At 43.4% G+C, this 17675-nt stretch overlaps 1 protein-coding gene across 3 annotated transcripts in view; it reads left to right on the forward strand.

The window, feature by feature from the left end:
• The window catches only part of STXBP5 (syntaxin binding protein 5), a 422331-nt gene that overhangs the window by 368874 nt on the left and 35782 nt on the right, over nt 1–17675 (forward strand). For 2 of the 3 annotated variants that reach the window (XM_063443591.1, XM_063443592.1), the window contains exons 19-20: nt 1613–1678; nt 2451–2540. In XM_063443591.1, coding sequence (XP_063299661.1) covers nt 1613–1678; nt 2451–2540 — 156 coding nt within the window. The remainder of the gene's footprint in view (nt 1–1612; nt 1679–2450; nt 2541–17675) is intronic. The other variant, XM_063443593.1, reaches the window with a different exon arrangement.

A 17675-nucleotide genomic window follows, 5' to 3' on the forward strand; every position in this document is an offset into this window, starting at 1 on the left:
CAGTGTTGTGTAAGAGAAGTCAAGTAAATACTACAAAATAAATTGCATTATGTTGACATCATCATCATCAAGACCTGTGTTGTTAGAATTTACTATTCATAGTAACATATTAATATAGGGTAAAAAAAAGAGTCCTGTCCAACAGGTCCAGCCTTCCATGCATATGTGCCTGCTGTTAATCCAAAAGAAGGTGAAAAAATGTTAAGCACTGTACAATTTTGGAAAACAATTCTTCTTGATTAAAAACAAATATGTATGGAGACGACAGAGAGGAGCAAATGTTTGTTTTTCATATGCTACATGACATTATTTCTAGAATAATTCTTGATTATCAAATGTTTTTGTTTTTTTCCATTCTATTAGAAGAAATAAGGACTTGAGGAATTTGCTGTTTTGTGCTTATTAACTAGAATGCATACTTACAATGAGTTCCCCCTTTCTATATTGTACCCTGGGTATTTTCTATTGTGATATTGGCAGAATAAAGAGGAACATGCCACATCCTGAAATCTTTTCCTCATTCTTACAAAGATGTTTGCTTCCCTCTTCTGGAACAAACCGTAACTACCATGCTAATTTCTTGATTTTTTTTTTTAAAGCCATGTTGGCATCAAAGAAATGTTTACATTTCAGGTGTTAATTAGCCAAGCTAGGAGACACATGCAAGGTATTATACACCAATGAGATTTTCATCAGTTAATTATGGATAAGTGGCAAATGCTATATTGTGACTGAATTAATTGCAATCAATTAAGGTAAATCCTTTGCAATTGAAGATTACAGTTGAAAACCCAAGTCTGATTTTGAAAATGTCTAACAAAGATTGTGATAACTTTCTGTTTATCACGTCTCCAAGTCAGTGTTGTAGACTCCTAATATGGTTACTAGATTACACAATCGTTCATGGCCTTCTAACAAATTGAAACACTGAGGATTTTCTATTCCTCAAACTGGAAAGTCATGTGTTTCCCACTCGGGTATTTTTTCCTAAATGTTCCAAGTGGTTTGTCTACTAATCGCAATATGCTGTTTAGTGAATAAACCATCAAATGATCCACTTTTTTCATGTTCTGTCAACAAAATAGCTTTACTGTTAGTGGGCAAGGACAATTTGCAGACCTTTAGATCCTGTATAGTGTATCATCCAGTCTGGTTTGACCGTTGTTGGCATTATGAGCTAAACATACTTAGTTAAGATATTTGTGAGATTGAGTATCAGAAAATACACTTCAATTGTTTCCATATTAAAGAATTCTAGATTAATGGAAAATGTAAATGAAATCTGGTTGGCTAGTCATCGGATTTGAATGCCAAACTGCAAAGATTTGTTGTCAGAGTCCTCTTAATTTGTTCCCAAAGCAGTATCAATAACTCTGCCAATATGATGCTGTATAAAAGTTGATGGTTGGGGAAGTGAACCCCATACCATTTAAAGGTTTATTCACTAAATTAAAAGTAAACTTCAAGTTTAAGGTCAAAATAGTCAAACTTTCAGCTTACCTATTCTGGTCTTAAATTTAAAATGTACTTTGAAATCTGTGTGCTTATTAACTTGACTATGCATTCTACATGTGCCATTCAGTAATCAATTACTGCATATATCATGTTTCAGCAGGTCTTTGTGACATTAATGAGACCACTGTAACTTCTGAGGATCGTTGCAAGTCACCTACTTCAGGTAAACTTGAACCGTGTTCATTGCATGTCAGCTGCTGTAGGTATGCATGTTCACCCACTTGGCTGAGCACATAATGTTACATTTCTCCAGAGGTTCTAATTTGAATGGCTTTACTTTAAAAAAAAACAAAAAAAAACAGTGCTAATCTTAACTATTAATTACTTGTTATAAGCATAATTTATAACGTGATGCTTTTAACCAAGCGTACCTTTCAGCATATTTGAAGATGGACACTCAGCTTCATATTGTTAATATCTATATATATATATATTGTTATATATAGTTAATACTTTACTACTAAAGTAATTTCTCTCTGTTTATCGACATAAAGATTCATAGAAATGGAAACAAAAAAAATCAAACTTGAATTATTTTACATTGAGAAGTCACATTCTTTGATTAATGTAACAAAACAGACACCCTTTGCTCCCTCCCGTCACTATGGACTACATGATTTAAAAAATGGGAATTGTATAGAAGATGAGAGTTTTGTGTTTACCCTGGGATGGGGTAGATTGTACTATGGAAAATTAAAGGTCTTATTTCATAATCTTTAAGATTTTAGCATGTGTGTGAATACATACTCATCAGTATATGCACTTGTGCACTGTAGGTCAGAAACGCAGTTGATTGTTGGTTTTACTGCAAAGATGCGCTCTTATCACATGTGTGCACACTTCACTTGAAGAATTATTAGCATGCAAAGTCACACTAAGCACTCAATCATACATGCACTCAACTTTGTACCTCTACATAATCTCTTATACTGCAGGAGGAGACAGAGAAAGAGAGGCACTAGGGAAGGAAGAGGGATCTGGGTCCCAAAGAGGGACTATGCTTCAAAAACAGGGACACTTGGGAGGTATGCAAATGGAAAAGATTGACTATATGTAGAAGACTATATGCAGAATATATATATAAACTCTACTACTATTAGTGCTCTGCTTTATTGCTTTTATGTGTGCCAAATACAGCAAGGTCACTTTACATTATCTTTAGTGTCTGATTTACACCTATGTGGATTGTAAGGGTGCATGCAAAAGGACATTGTAATCCAGTCTTTGACTAAAAGCAGCTAAATTCTTGTCATCATGATTACTGTGGGATACCCGGATTCCTTTTATGTCATGTTATATCAAGAGAATCCTTGAGAGCTAGTGGTCGAGGCTGATGTACCTGAGACTTGCTTCTTTGAGGCAACATTACAAGACTCCGGTATTTGCTGTCCGTATACTGTAACCCAATACTTGACTCCAGTACTGATGGCATACACATGATGCACCAATCATAGTATGAAATCAGTGGGTGCCATGATAAACATGTTTATAATAAGACCTCAGTCTTGATAATCCATGTCATGTCATGCATGACTCAAGTTAAATATATGTGTGTATTTATGTAATCTGCAGTATTAAGTACCACTTTTAATATTTTTGTGAGTGTGGAGCAATACCAATGATGCTTTGAAGCTCCCTAAATATGTTTTGACTTTGGCATTCTTAAAAATGTGTTACATTAAAGGATCACTATAGGGTCAGGAACACAAACATGCATGTGTTAACACCACCATCTAGCCCCCCTGGGCCCCTCATGCATCCATAAATATAGCAACATCTTACTGTATTTAAGCCAGAAGCTGTAGATCTGCATGCTGTTTGCATTAAAAAAAAAAAAGCAGTCTGCTGACATCATCAGAAGTGGTAGCCTGATCCAATCACAATGCTTCCCCATAGGATTGATTGAGACTGACAAGGAGGCAGATCAAGGGCAGAGCCAGCATGATTCAAACACAGCCCTGGCCAATCAGCATCTCCTCATAGAGATGAATTGAATCAATGAATCTCTATGAGGAAAGTTCAGTGTCTGCATGCAGAGGGAGGAGACACTGAATGTTTGGATGCATTTTAGGCAGCCATGACCCAGGAAGGATCTCTAACAGCTTTTTGAGGAGTGGCCAGTGAAATTATCACTATGCTGTAATGTAAACATTGCTTTTTCTCTGAAAATACAGTGTTTACAGCAAAAAGCCTGAAGGTAATGATTCTTCTACTCACCAGAACAAATTCAATAAGCTGTAGTTGTTCTGGTGACAATAGTGTCCCTTTAAAGAAAAGTGTGTATGTTTGTTTGCATGCATGTGTATTTATGTGTATGTAACACAAATGAAGGGCACAGCTCTCCTGCTTGACTACAAGTACTTTCACCCTCTGTGCTGTATCTGCCATGTAAGTATTAAAAGGTTAATGTTATCCCAGTCATGTTTTGGATTCTGAAAGTAGACGTGGAAACTATTCACTAGAGCCTGATTTGGGGGCTTAAGTAAATGAAAATGTCATTTGCAAAGCCATTAGGCTGGCACTTCTAGGCTCAGTTGAAGTGAAATAATTGTTTGGGACTAGCAAGGATTCACACACCTATTTAGCTGATGTATTGGTGATTTCCAACTGACCCAAATAAAATGTGGTATTATTTCATATGAACCCAGCACTGATAATAGCTGCTTGCAGAGTTTAATCCAAATTTAATATCCTTTAGTTATCGGCTACTTTGCTAAATAGACACTAAAAGAATAACTGATGTTAATCATTTAGTTCTGCAGGAGGGAGCAATGTGAGTTCTAATTGCAACCATTCCCCCCTTAAAACATTAACTTAGTCTCAAAATACCCCAAGGACATCTATAACATATTAGTCAAACAACACCATGTTATGGTTATTATTATCGTTGGCAATTATATAGTTCTAACTTATTCTGCAGTTATTCAATATTATAAAGGCAGATAATTTAACGATAAATGAGACTATTACATAATGTTACAGGAAGGCTAGGTTGATGAGGACCCTACTTAAATTAACTTATAATATAGAGGAGGTGGGGTATAACACCACACGAAGGCCATTGAAGGGGATAGCAGCTAAGGTGGGAAATTAGCAGAACTGGAATTTGACAGTGGAGTGAGGCAGCTTAAAGGACCACTCTAGGCACCCAGACCACTTCAGCTTAATGAAGTGGTCTGGGTGCCAGGTCCTTCTAGGGTTAACCCATTTTTTCAGAAACATAGCAGTTTCAGAGAAACTGCTATGTTTATGAATGGGTTAAGCCTTCCCCCTATGTCCTCTAGTGGCTGTCTCATTGACAGCCGCTAGAGGCGCTTGCGTGCTTCTCACTGTGATTTTCACAGTGAGAGCACGCCAGCGTCCATAGGAAAGCATTGTGAATGCTTTCCTATGTGACCGGCTGTATGCGCGCGCAGCTCTTGCCGCGCGTGCGCATTCAGCCGACGGGGAGGAGAAGAGGAGGATCGGAGGAGGAGAGCAGGAGGAGAGCAGGAGGAGATCTCTCCGCCCAGCGCTGGAAAAAGGTACGTTTTTACCCCTTTCCCCTTTCCAGAGCCGGGCGGGAGGGGGTCCCTGAGGGTGGGGGCACCCTCAGGGCACTCTAGTGCCAGGAAAACGAGTATGCTTTCCTGGCACTAGAGTGGTCCTTTAAGAGAGGGCATGAGACATGTTTGTAAAATATAATTTTTTCTGGGAGGCTTTTCTGAAGAGTTGGGTTTGGAGGACTGAAGTGATTAAAGACTACTGGAAAGTCTAATGTGGGGTAGGCAGGTTGTTCCAAAGGAAGGGGGCCGCCAGCAACAAGTCTTGCTAGTGCGAGTTAGCAGTAATGGTGTGAGTAGCGGACAGGAGAAGGTCACCGGCAGAGCGGAGAGAGCCTGAAAAGGGGCGTACCTATGAATTAATGAAGAAATGTAACAGGAGTTACAGTTGTTAAGAGTTTTATAGGTAAGGGATAGTATTTTGAATTCTCCTATAGGGTACAGGAAGCCAATGTAAAGATTGACAGAAGGGCGAGGTGTGAGAGGAACAACAGGAGAGAAAAATCAGAGTGAAGAGAAAATGAGGATTGATAACAAAGCCTTGGGGACTCTAAAAGTGACAGGATGAAGGAATGTGGTGTCATTAGAAAACAAGACACTGAATGAACGAGAGAGAGGACAAGAACTACAAGAGGAGTGTGTCACAGAGACCGAGGGATTGAATTTGAAGAAGGAAGACATTATCAACAGTGTTAAAGGCAGCAGAGTGGTCAAGAAGAATTAGTATAGAGTAGTGGCCTTTAGATTAGATTGTTAGTTAGTTTAATCAAATGATCTCAGTAGAGTGAAGGGAGTGTAAGCCAGAGAAGAGGGTCAATGAGTGAGTTGGAATTGAGAAAGCAAGTCAGACATGTAAAGACAAGTTTCATAAGCTATGAGGAGAAAGGGAAATGGGATAATAGTTGGAAAAGGAAGGCTGGTCAAGTGATGGCCTTTTAATGACTGGTATGATAGTAGCATGCATAGGAGGAGAGTGAATAATGCTAGAAGTTAGTAGTTGAAGATATGCATTAAAAAATGGCAAAAGACAGAAGGGGAGAGAGATTTGATGAGGTGTGGTGGGGCAAGAGGAAAAGAGAAGCGCAGCCACCTTCTGTTCAGTAGCTGGGGAGAAAGTCTGAAGGGTAAGAAAGGTGCGATTGAGAGAGCAGCAAAGGGGGAATAGTTTTTTTTACTTAACCAGGGCCGGATTAACATAGGGGCTGATGGAGCTGCAGCTCCAGGCCCAGGCCCATGGAATAGGCCCATTTAAAAAAAAAAAAAAAAAGATTTTTATTTTTTTTAATTTTCTTTTACACACTACTCTTAGGTTTGCCACCTGACTGGTATTTTACTGGAACAGCCGGTATTTGAGGCTGCCTGGCCGTGCCAGTATTGCAGTAATACCGGCAATACAAATGCAGGTATTTTTCTCCATATAAACAGAGATTATTCTGCAATACCAGCACCGGCCAGTAGGGGTCACTGTGTGTGGAGAGAGGCAGTAATAGGAAGTTACTGGAAGTGCCTCTCTCTATTACTCACTAATCTGTGGGGGAGCAGCTACACAGCACAGAGAATCCAGACAGCAGATCTACAGCTCAGGTAAGTGAGGGATGGGGTGAAAGGCAGCAGGGAGACATGGGGATACTGAGGCACTAGGGGACACATGGGGACACTGGATGACACGTGGGGACACAGATACCACGAGACCTGGGAACACAGACACTTGGGGACACTGGAAAACATGGGGACACTGAGACACTAGGGGACACTGTGAGACATGGGGACATTGGGAGACACTGAGACATTGGGAAATGGAGAAACTAGGGACACAGTGCTGTGTCCCCATGTTCCCAGTGTCCCCATGTCCCCCAGCCTGTGTCCCTAGTGTCTCAGTGTCCCCATGGCTCCCAGTGTCCCCAAGTGTCTCAGTGTCCCCGGGTCTCTCAGTGTACCCATGTCTTACTGTGTCTCCCAGTGTCTGTGTCCCCATGTCTCAGTGTCCCTAGTGACTCAGTGTCCCCATGTCTCCCAGTGTCCCCAAGTGTCTCAGTGCCCCATGTCTCCCAGTGTCCCCAAGTGTCTTAGTGAACCTGGGTCTCTCAGTGTACCCATGTCTTACTGTGTCCCCTAGTATCCTAGTGACATGGGGACACACTGAGACATGGGAACACTGGGAGACTGGGGGACTGGGCGACGTAAGGACACTGACGCTGTGATACATAGGGACACTGAGAGACTGTGTGACTTGCGAGACTGAGACACTGGGAGACAGGGAGACACTGGGAGCAATCCATCTATACAGCAGAATCAAACTGTAAGTAGTTTGTTGGTGATTTACATCATGTGATGTCACACATAACTAATTAATTATACAAATGATTAAGGCTGGTATTTTTTTCCAAGAAAGGTGGCAACCCTAACTACTCTTCACATACTCTTGCTTAAAGGAACACTATAGGGTCAGGAACACAATTATGTATTATGTTTAAACCAACCTCTAGCCCCCCTGGCCCTCTTTTGCCTCCCTAAATATAGTAAAATCTTACTTGTATTCAAGTCTGCAGCTGCAGGCTCTGCCTCTGAACTGACACTGTCTGCTGACATCATCAGAAGTGGTGGTCTGAGCAAATGACAATGCTTCCCCATAGGATTGACTGAGACTGTCAACTAGGCAACATCTCCTCATAAAGAAAAATTGATTCAATGCATCTTTATGAGGAAAGTTCAGTGTCTGCATGCAGAGGGTGGAGACACTGAATGGCAGTGCTGCACACTAGGCAGTACTTTCCCAGGAAGCACCTCTAGCAGCCATTTAAGGAGTGGCCATTGGAGTTATGTTCTCTGAAAAGACAGTGTTTACTGCAAAAAGCCTGAAGGGAAGGATTCTACTTACCAGAACAAATACAAAACGCTGTAGTTGTTCTGGTGACTATAGTGTCCCTTTACGTTTGGAAGCTTAAAGCGGCACTGTCATGCCGAACTTACCTTTCCTCAATCTCTTCCTCTTCTCCCCCTCTCTCAGGATCTGTTATTCTTTTCTTCCTGTCTTCTTTAGTTTTCTTTAAAACCATAAGACAAAGTAGGGACTCTTTGTCTTATGGGATTCCTCCGCTTGACCAGCTCTGACCAGCGGAGGAGCAAAGTGTGCTTCATTTCCGCTGGTCAGAGCAATTTTCCCATGATCCCTAGCTTTCCTCCCAGTTCCCACAATACTTCCTGTCAGTATTGCCGAAAGTCCTGTCACTTAGACAGAACGCCGGCAAAACTGCCGAATTGCATCCTAACAGAATGAGCACCGTTTCTCCATTGGTGTTAGGATGCAATTCGGTACTTTGTTCGGATCGGAATTTCATTCAAATGAATGAAACTCCGATCCTATTCATTGCTGTGGCTGCATCTTGCAGCCGCTTAGTAGATAACTCCCTAATTCCCACGGTATCAGGGAGCTATCTACTAAAAGGCTGAAAGACCTAAATTGGTCTTTCAGCCAAATTTACTAACACCAAGTAAAAATGACTTGGTATTAGTAAATATTATGCCCCTACTCGCTATACCGCGAGTAGGGGCATGTCTAGTAAGCAGTGAGCAGCATGTGGCTGCTCACTGTAGAAAAAAAATAAAAAAAATATTGCCCCCCACCCCTAAATGATGGGTGGGGGCCATAAAGTAAAATAAGGGAGGGAGACCTATTGTCCCCCCCCCCCCCGGCCCCCACCCCTGAGCGGTGGGTGGGGGCCATAAAGATAATGAGGGGGGGGACCTACTGTCCTCCCCCCGGCCCCCACCCCTGGGCGGCGGGTGGGGGCCATAATAGTAGTAGGGGGGGGGGGACCTACTGTCCTCCCCCCCGGCCCCCACCCCTGGCCGGCGGGTGGGGGCCATAATAGTAATAAAGGGGGGGGGGACCTACTGTCCTCCCCCCCGGCCCCCACCCCTGGGCGGCGGGTGGGGGCCATAATAGTAATAAGGGGGGGGGGACCTACTGTCCTCCACCCCCCGGCCCCCACCCCTGGGCGGCGGGTGGGGGCCATAATAGTAATAGGGGGGGGGGACCTACTGTCCTCCCCCCCCCCGGCCCCCACCCCTGGGCGGCGGGTGGGGGCCATAATAGTAATAAGGGGGGGGGGACCTACTGTCCTCCAGCCCCCGGCCCCCACCCCTGGGCGGCGGGTGGGGGCCCTAATGGAAAAAAGGAGGGGGGGACCTACTGTCCTCCCCCCCGGCCCCCACCCCTGGGCGGCGGGTGGGGGCCATAATAGTAATAAGGGGGGGGGAATCTACTGTCCTCCCCCCCCCCGGCCCCCACCCCTGGGCGGCGGGTGGGGGCCATAACGATAATGGGGGAGGGACCTACTGTCCTCCCCCCGCCCCCACCCCTGGGCGGCGGGTGGGGGCACTAAGTAAATTCCCCCCCCCCCATCAAGGTGACTAGGGGTGCCCAAGCCCCTAGTCACCCACCCCCCACCCAAATAAAAAATGCCCCTACCTACCCCCCTCACCCTAAAAAATAGTGAGGGGGGAATAAAATTGCTAACCTGTAAAGTAAAATTAAACTTACCATTCGACGTCTTCTTTTTTCTAAAATCTTCATTTTTCAGCCCCAAAAAAGGCCAAATAAAAAACCATCATAGCCGTCGAACTAAAAATAAAATAAAAAACCCGAGCGCAAAAATAAAAACCCGACGAAAAAGAAAAAACCCGAGCGCACAAAAAAATAATCCATCTTCACCCATGGAGGGCTCCGCACAGACTGAGCTCCGCAGGGCGGGGCAAGGCTTATAAAGCCTTGCCCCGCCCTGCAATTAGCCTAAGAACACTCTGATTGGTGGGTTTAAGCCAATCAGAGTGCTCTTTGTCATTTTACAAGCGTGGGAAAGTTCTTTGGAATTTTCCCACGCTTGTAAAATGACACAGAGCACTGTGATTGGATGGCTTGAAATCCATCCAATCACAGTGCTCTGTGTCATTTTACAAGCGTGGGAAAATTCCAAAGAACTTTCCCACGCTTGTAAAATGACACAGAGCACTGTGATTGGATGGATTTCAAGCCATCCAATCACAGTGCTCTGTGTCATTTTACAAGCGTGGGAAAATTCCAAAGAACTTTCCCACGCTTGTAAAATGACACAGAGCACTGTGATTGGATGGCTTGAAATCCATCCAATCACAGTGCTCTGTGTCATTTTACAAGCGTGGGAAAATTCCAAAGAACTTTCCCACGCTTGTAAAATGACACAGAGCACTGTGATTGGATGGATTTCAAGCCATCCAATCACAGTGCTCTGTGACATTTTACAAGCGTGGGAAAATTCCAAAGAACTTTCCCACGCTTGTAAAATGACAAAGAGCACTCTGATTGGCTTAAACCCACCAATCAGAGTGTTCTTAGGCTAATTGCAGGGCGGGGCAAGGCTTTATAAGCCTTGCCCCGCCCTGCGGAGCTCAGTCTGCGCGGAGCCCTCCATGGGTGAAGATGGATTATTTTTTTGTGCGCTCGGGTTTTTTCTTTTTCGTCTGGTTTTTTTTTTTGCGCTCGGGTTTTTTATTTTATTTTTAGTTCGACGGCTATGATGGTTTTTTATTTGGCCTTTTTTGGGGCTGAAAAATGAAGATTTTAGAAAAAAGAAGACGTCGAATGGTAAGTTTAATTTTACTTTAAAGGTTAGCAATTTTATTCCCCCCTCACTATTTTTTAGGGTGAGGGGGGTAGGTAGGGGCATTTTTTATTTGGGTGGGGGGTGGGTGACTAGGGGCTTGGGCACCCCTAGTCACCTTGATGGGGGGGGGGGGGGGGAATTTACTTAGTGCCGCCGTCCAGGGGTGGGGGCGGGGGGAGGACAGTAGGTCCCCCCCCATTATCGTTATGACCCCCACCCGCCGCCCAGGGGTGGGGGCCGGGGGGGGGGAAGGACAGTAGATCCCCCCCCCCCCTTATTACTATTATGGCCCCCACCCGCCGCCCAGGGGTGGGGGCCGGGGGCTGGAGGACAGTAGGTCCCCCCCCTTATTACTATTATGGCCCCCACCCGCCGCCCAGGGGTGGGGGCCGGGGGGTGGAGGACAGTAGGTCCCCCCCCCCTATTACTATTATGGCCCCCACCCGCCGCCCAGGGGTGGGGGCCGGGGGGTGGAGGACAGTAGGTCCCCCCCCCCCTTATTACTATTATGGCCCCCACCCGCCGCCCAGGGGTGGGGGCCTGAGGGGAGGACAGTAGGTCCCCCCTCATTCCCATTATGGCCCCCACCCACCGTCCAGGGGTGGGGGCCGGCGGGGGAGGACAGTAGGCCCCCCGTCCCCCCCTTATTACCCTTTTTTTTTTTTTTTTTTTTACAGTGAGCAGCCACAGGCTGCTCACTGTTTAGTGGACATGCCCCTACTCGCGATATAGCGAGTAGGGGCATTGGGGAGATTTTAATCTCCCTTGTGCTATTATGGGGGTCATATTGACCCCCATAGAGTGAGGGGGGGACCTGGGGGGCTTATGAAGTGGTGGGGAGCTCTGCTCCCTGCCGCTTCTATAGTTACATATTACAAGGAGGGAGCTGCACGCCGGTAGCTCCCTCCTTGTAATAAACTGAACGAAGAAACTAACACTGATACACAGTGTTAGTTTGTTCGTCTGATTTTTTCTATTCATTCATTCGTCTGTCTGATGAATGAATGAATAGGTGAAATTCCCGTTCGCATGTCCAGGTGTTTCACTGGGCATGTGCGGGAATCTCAGGGCTATCTAGTGTGGGCAGATGACGTGTCCCACAGGGACTTCACCTACCCACACAAAGATGGCGGCGCCCTGAATAAAGATCGGGCAGAAAATAAAGAATAAAAAATAGGTAATGTGGGGGGCTTAGGGGCATTTGGGGATGACTAGGGGGTCGATTGGATGTAGTTGAGGCGGGAGGGGGGGTTAAAAAAAAAACGGAATTCGGCATGACAGTGCCGCTTTAAGATAGATGCATGGGAACAAGACTTGTGTGGACAGGCTGACAATAAAATTAGTTTAGATAATGCAGACTTTTGTCTCTCTAACATTGTGGCATGCCCCCTTTCTTCTACACTCACTACATACACCTTTTCTCTGTCCCAGACTTTATACCAGGAGCTTCTGCCTGCTAGTAAGAAGGTAAGGAGACAAGTGGACATGTGAGTGCTAGGGGACAGTCCATAGAAAGCGTGGAGCGAACACATCATTTATGCATTTATGTAAAGCTCAGAGCTCAGGGTGCTGCCTGCATTGTATGCCCTTAGTTGGACAGCCTGCATGATTGGTGGGCAGCCGGACATGCATTCATGCCAGGCTGTCCTTCCAATTCTTCGGACAGACATGTCCCCTTTTTGAGCATCTTCGCCCCTTTTGGCAGTTCTGGCCATGGGATTCGCATGCCAGTGGCACACCCTTTTACCCCGCCCATTGACTTCCTGCTTCACTGGACACTGCTGTTAGGGGGTATGGATTTACTTGAAAGATGAAAGCATAAATTAGAGAGAGATTAGCATAGAATGTGTTTTCGTATAGCTGCATCCTTTGAGTTTCCCTCCAATACCATCTCTATCAGATATATGATGCTTGGGAGGTATGATTGTTTTAGTGTTTTTGGTCGATAAGATTCTGTAAATAGGCCCATCATAATTGTCAGCACCAGGCCCACTGGGCTCTTAATCTGGCCCTGTACTTAACTTGTTATTCTTGTCAGTAAAATAGCATGCAAAGCTATCAGCTGAAAGTTTACTTTTGGGGTGACCACAGCAGGGCGAAGAAGAGAGTTGAAGGTATTAGAGACACCTTGGATTGTGATAGCATGAATTAATGAGAGAGGGAAGGATTGTTTTAGCAAGGGTGAGGGCTGTGCTGTAGGAATGCAAGATAAAAATGTTGCTACCTCTGAGTGCAAACCTATGAATGTTGCTGATGCACAGCTGTAAGAGAGCCTCTGGGGTAAGATAAAATGGCAATTATGGGTGGAAAGGCATGCAGATATTGTGGTGAGGGAAAAAAAGCTTAGGAGAAACTTTTCAGAATTCAAGATATGAGGAATGGGAGAGATCAGATAGGTGAAAGTCCTAAATTAAGACTACATGTGTAATAACTGAAATCTATTGTACCTTTTATACTCCACTCTTGCTTTGTTAAATGTTTTTTTTTTTTTTAACTAATTAATACTATATGGAGGTAGGAGTACAATTGAAAAATAGGAAATAGATGAATAAAATAGGTAAGATGGATATTCTTGATTAGATCTTCCAGTGATGCTACCTCTGCATAAGGCTTTGGCCGCTAGCTCTAAGTATTGAGTGTGAACTTATGAATGTTGTTTTAGACAGAGGGTCCGCATGATGCTTTGGCATAGAATGCGGAAAGTACAAAAAAGACACGAACAACTGCCCATAATCTATTTGCAAGTGTTCTGTCACATAAAAGTTCCATTAAGAATTGTAAATGAACACACCAACATAAGTGGTTAACACCACGATAAGGATCTGGCTCCATCCTATTGTAAGATGTAAAACCATTTTAGTACGGTGTGACAACCTACCTGATGATGTTGGATGGCTCTATAGAACAAAACAAGACCATGCAAGGCTGATTCCACTCTGTGTGACCCTGGTGCTTAAAGTGTTCCTTTAAATTTAAATGAAACAAAACAAAAAAAAAATTCCTTCCAACTGTGGGTCTGCAAACGTACGTATTTGTAAACTATAGAATGGAGAAGATATTATAGTACCCAACAGTTCCTTTAACCCCTTAAGGACACATGACATGTGTGACATGTCATGATTCCCTTTCATTCCAGAAGTTTGGTCCTTAAGGGGTTAAAGAGAAACTATAGTGATAGGAATACAAAGAAGCATTGAAAGTGTTAAAAACCATTTAGCCACTTACCTGATTCCAGTGCCGATGCCCCTTGGTGCTAGGTCGGGCTCTGCCTCAGCTCTGCTTAAGTAAGCCAGCAGGGGGCCTAATGCGCATGTGCAGCTAGTGCCACGGTCACATTAGGACTACTCCATAGGAAAGCATGATGCTGGATGTCCTCATGAAAAGCGTGGAATGTCCTCAGCCTCTAGAGGTGGTGGTAACCCTGCAGAGTAATTATTGCAGTTTATCAATAACTGCAATAATTACAATTGCAGGGTTAAAGGGACACTGTACTAAATGAACTGAAGTGGTTTGGGTGCCTATGGTATCCCTTTTATAGTAGATTTGTTTTAATTTCTTTTTTTTAAAACTGGTTTCCATTTATAGCCTGTATAGAACTTTTAAGTCCACTCACTTAGTTTTGGTTACGATAGGAATGTTTCAATTTTAGAACACGTAAAAATGCTTCAAAACCCACACACACGGGTTTGTCACTGAGACATATGTTTCAATATTGCAAAGTTATAACATCTCACATGCTCCTATTGCAAACTATTATAGCTTTACATGTATTTGCGTAAAAGTGAAAACTTATACCTAATAGCTTCACACACGTTTTAAGATTTCTACTTTTTCCCTATACTATAAAAAAAATAAAAATTGTTTAACCCCTTAAGGACCAAACTTCTGGAATAAAAGGGAATCATGACATGTCACACATGTCATGGGTCCTTAAGGGGTTAAAGGCATATATTTTCAATTTAGGCTACTTGCTTATCCTATAAATCTTGCATAAACTTAAAGTATAAAAAAAAAAAAATAGTTATATTCAAATAAATTTCCAGACTATAAGAGTTCCAAAACTATAAAGGACTATTGATTTAAACTAAGATACAGATACATTAGTCATACTTAGTAATATAAATATTGTCTTCTTAAATATATATCCATGCCTATTTCTACACACCCTATCCCTCACTCTGACACCAACATTAACTGACAAACACTGCTGTTATCCAATGCAGAAATTAACCCCTTAAGGACACATGACATGTGTGACATGTCATGATTTCCTTTTATTCCAGAAGTTTGGTCCTTAAGGGGTTAATCTCTCTGTGTGCAGGAAATAGGATCATAAAAGATGAATCTTGCAACGTCTGGTAGGAAAGGGAAGGTCCACCACTAGCTTGGTTCTGTAGCAGAAGGGTTCGTGAAGAACACTAGCTTTTTGGGGGGATGATTTTATTAGGATAATACTGTTTCATGCCTTTATTTTTTTCTCTGGCTTTTGGGTTATTTTACGTAAATATTCCAAAAACAGATTTTTGGGCCCTCTCTCTAATACATACATGACGGGTCTGTCAGTCTGTAACAGATGTGCTGTGATGTTCACATAGTTACAGCTGCCAACCCTCAGAGTGCCTGGAACCATTTATTGTCTTGCCACCAAGGTTTAAAAAAACATCCTGTATGTTTGTTCATTGAAGCCTTCGCAAAATGCTTATTGGTAGTAGTGAAATCTTCATACATGGTGTTAGATAGCAGTGAAGTCCATCATACATAGTGCTAGAAAGCAGTGAAGTTCATCACATATGGTGGTACAGTGAGGGTAAAAGTGATCCTCTGCTGATTTTGAGCGTTTTACCCACTGACAAAGAAGTGGTCAGTCTATAATTTTAATGGTAGGTGTATTGTAACAGTGAGAGACAGAATAACAAAAAACAAATGCAGAAAAACGCATTCAAAAAAGTTCTAAATTGATTTACATGTCAATGAGTGAAATAAGTATTTGGCCCCTTCGACTTAGTACTTGGTGGCAAAACCCTTGTTGTCAATCATAGATGTCAGAAGTTTTTGTAGTTGGCCACCAGGTTTGCACACATCTCAGGAGGGAATTTGTACCACTCTTCTTTGCAGATCCTCTCCAAGTCATTAAGGTTTCGAGGCTCATGTTTGGCAACTCAAACCTCAACAGATTTTCTATGGGATAAGGTCTGGAGACTGGCTAAGCCAATCCAGGACTTTAATGTGCTTCTTCTTGAGCCACTCCTTTGTTGCCTTGGCTGTGTGTTTTGGGTCATAGTCATGATGGTATACCCATCCCATCCACGACCCATTTTCAATGCCCTGGCTAAGGGAAGGAGATTCTCACCCAAGATTTGACGGTACATGGCCCTGTCCATTGTCCCTTTGATGCGGTGCAGTTGTCCTGTCCCATTTTAGCAGTAAAAAACCACCCTCAAAGCATAATGTTTCAACCTCCATGTTTGACGGTGGGGATGGTGTTCTTGGGGTCATAGGCAGCATTCCTCCTCCTCCTCCAAACACGGCGAGTTGAGTTAATGCCAAAGAGCTACATCTTGGTCTCATGTTTATTGGAAAACTTCAGAAGGGCATGCACATGTACTTTCTTAAGCAAGTGGACCTTGCAGGCGCTGCAGGATTTCAGTCCTTCACGGCGTAGTGTGTTACCAGTTGCTTTCTTTGTGACTATGGTCCCATCTGCCTTAAGATCATTAATAAGATCCTCCTGTGTAGTTCTGGGCTGATTCCTCACCATTCCTTTGATCATTGAAATTCCACGAGGTGAGATCTCGCATGGAGCAACAGACCAAGGGAGACTGACAGTTATTTTGTGTTTCTTCCATTTGCGAATAATCGCACCAACTGTTGTCAGCCCATTCCAGCCTTGTGTAGATCTACAATCTTGTCCCTGACATCCTTGGACAGCTCTTTGGTCCTGGCCATGGTGAAGAGTTTGGAATCTGATTGATTGCTTCTGTGGACAGGTGTCTTGTATACAGGTAACGAGCTGAGATTAGGAGCACTCCCTTTAACCCCGTAAGGACCAAACTTCTGGAATAACAGGGAATCATGACATGTCACACATGTCCTGTGTCCTTAAGGGGTAAAATGTGATCATTGAAAGCTGCATCTGTTACCAGAGTGTGCAGAGACAGCTCACTCCTTTACAGTGAGTCACAGTAGACCAGTCAAGAGAAATAGGTATACTTCCCTATCTGGAAATGCTGTATAGGTACATAGCTACCTGGGTACTAAGTGGCAGGATCCCCTGATATAGACCACATATCTCTTTCATGTAAGAAAAACTAGTTTTATTTTTGTTGTTTTGTTTTTTTTCTGTGGGAAGAGTTGCTAGACTGACTAAGCAGTTTTTGTACAATTTTGTGGCTTTAGTGTGCTCTTCTTTCAAGTTTTGTTTTTTCAATGTTCTTCTTTGCATCACAATTTAATTTGCTAAGTGTATTATATAATTAGTGGGATCTCGAGCACCTCCTCCAGAATCCTTAATGTTTGCCCTTCTATAAGGAGGTCGGATCCATTGAAACTCTGACTTGGGTAAAATGTATTTCATTTTTAAAAATATATTTTACTTTTTTTATAAGCCTGAAGTTGAGGATATATTCCCTATCAATTGACATCTGGTACCCCTCAAGTCCTGCATGGTTCAGGGTTTGACCAAGAGACTCCTGGACTCAGACCATCTTGGACCTGTGGGTCTTAGGTATTGTTTTTTTGTTGTTGTTTTTTTTTGGGGGGGTGAGAGGTTTACCGGTTGGCTTCTGCTGTCTCAACCTCACAAGATCCTCTCAAGGCACAAATCTTAATGGACTGCATAAGCAACTTAGAAAGAATTGGAGCCATTTTATGTTCTTGCTCCTGAACAGGGTCTGAGGTTCTACAAAATCTTGTTTGTGATGCCAAAGAAGGATACATTCCAACCCATCCTGGAGCTCAAGTCCTGTATCTTGGTCCT

This window comes from Pelobates fuscus, chromosome 2 (assembly GCF_036172605.1).
Source record: "Pelobates fuscus isolate aPelFus1 chromosome 2, aPelFus1.pri, whole genome shotgun sequence".
NCBI classification, from domain to species: Eukaryota; Metazoa; Chordata; class Amphibia; order Anura; family Pelobatidae; genus Pelobates; species Pelobates fuscus.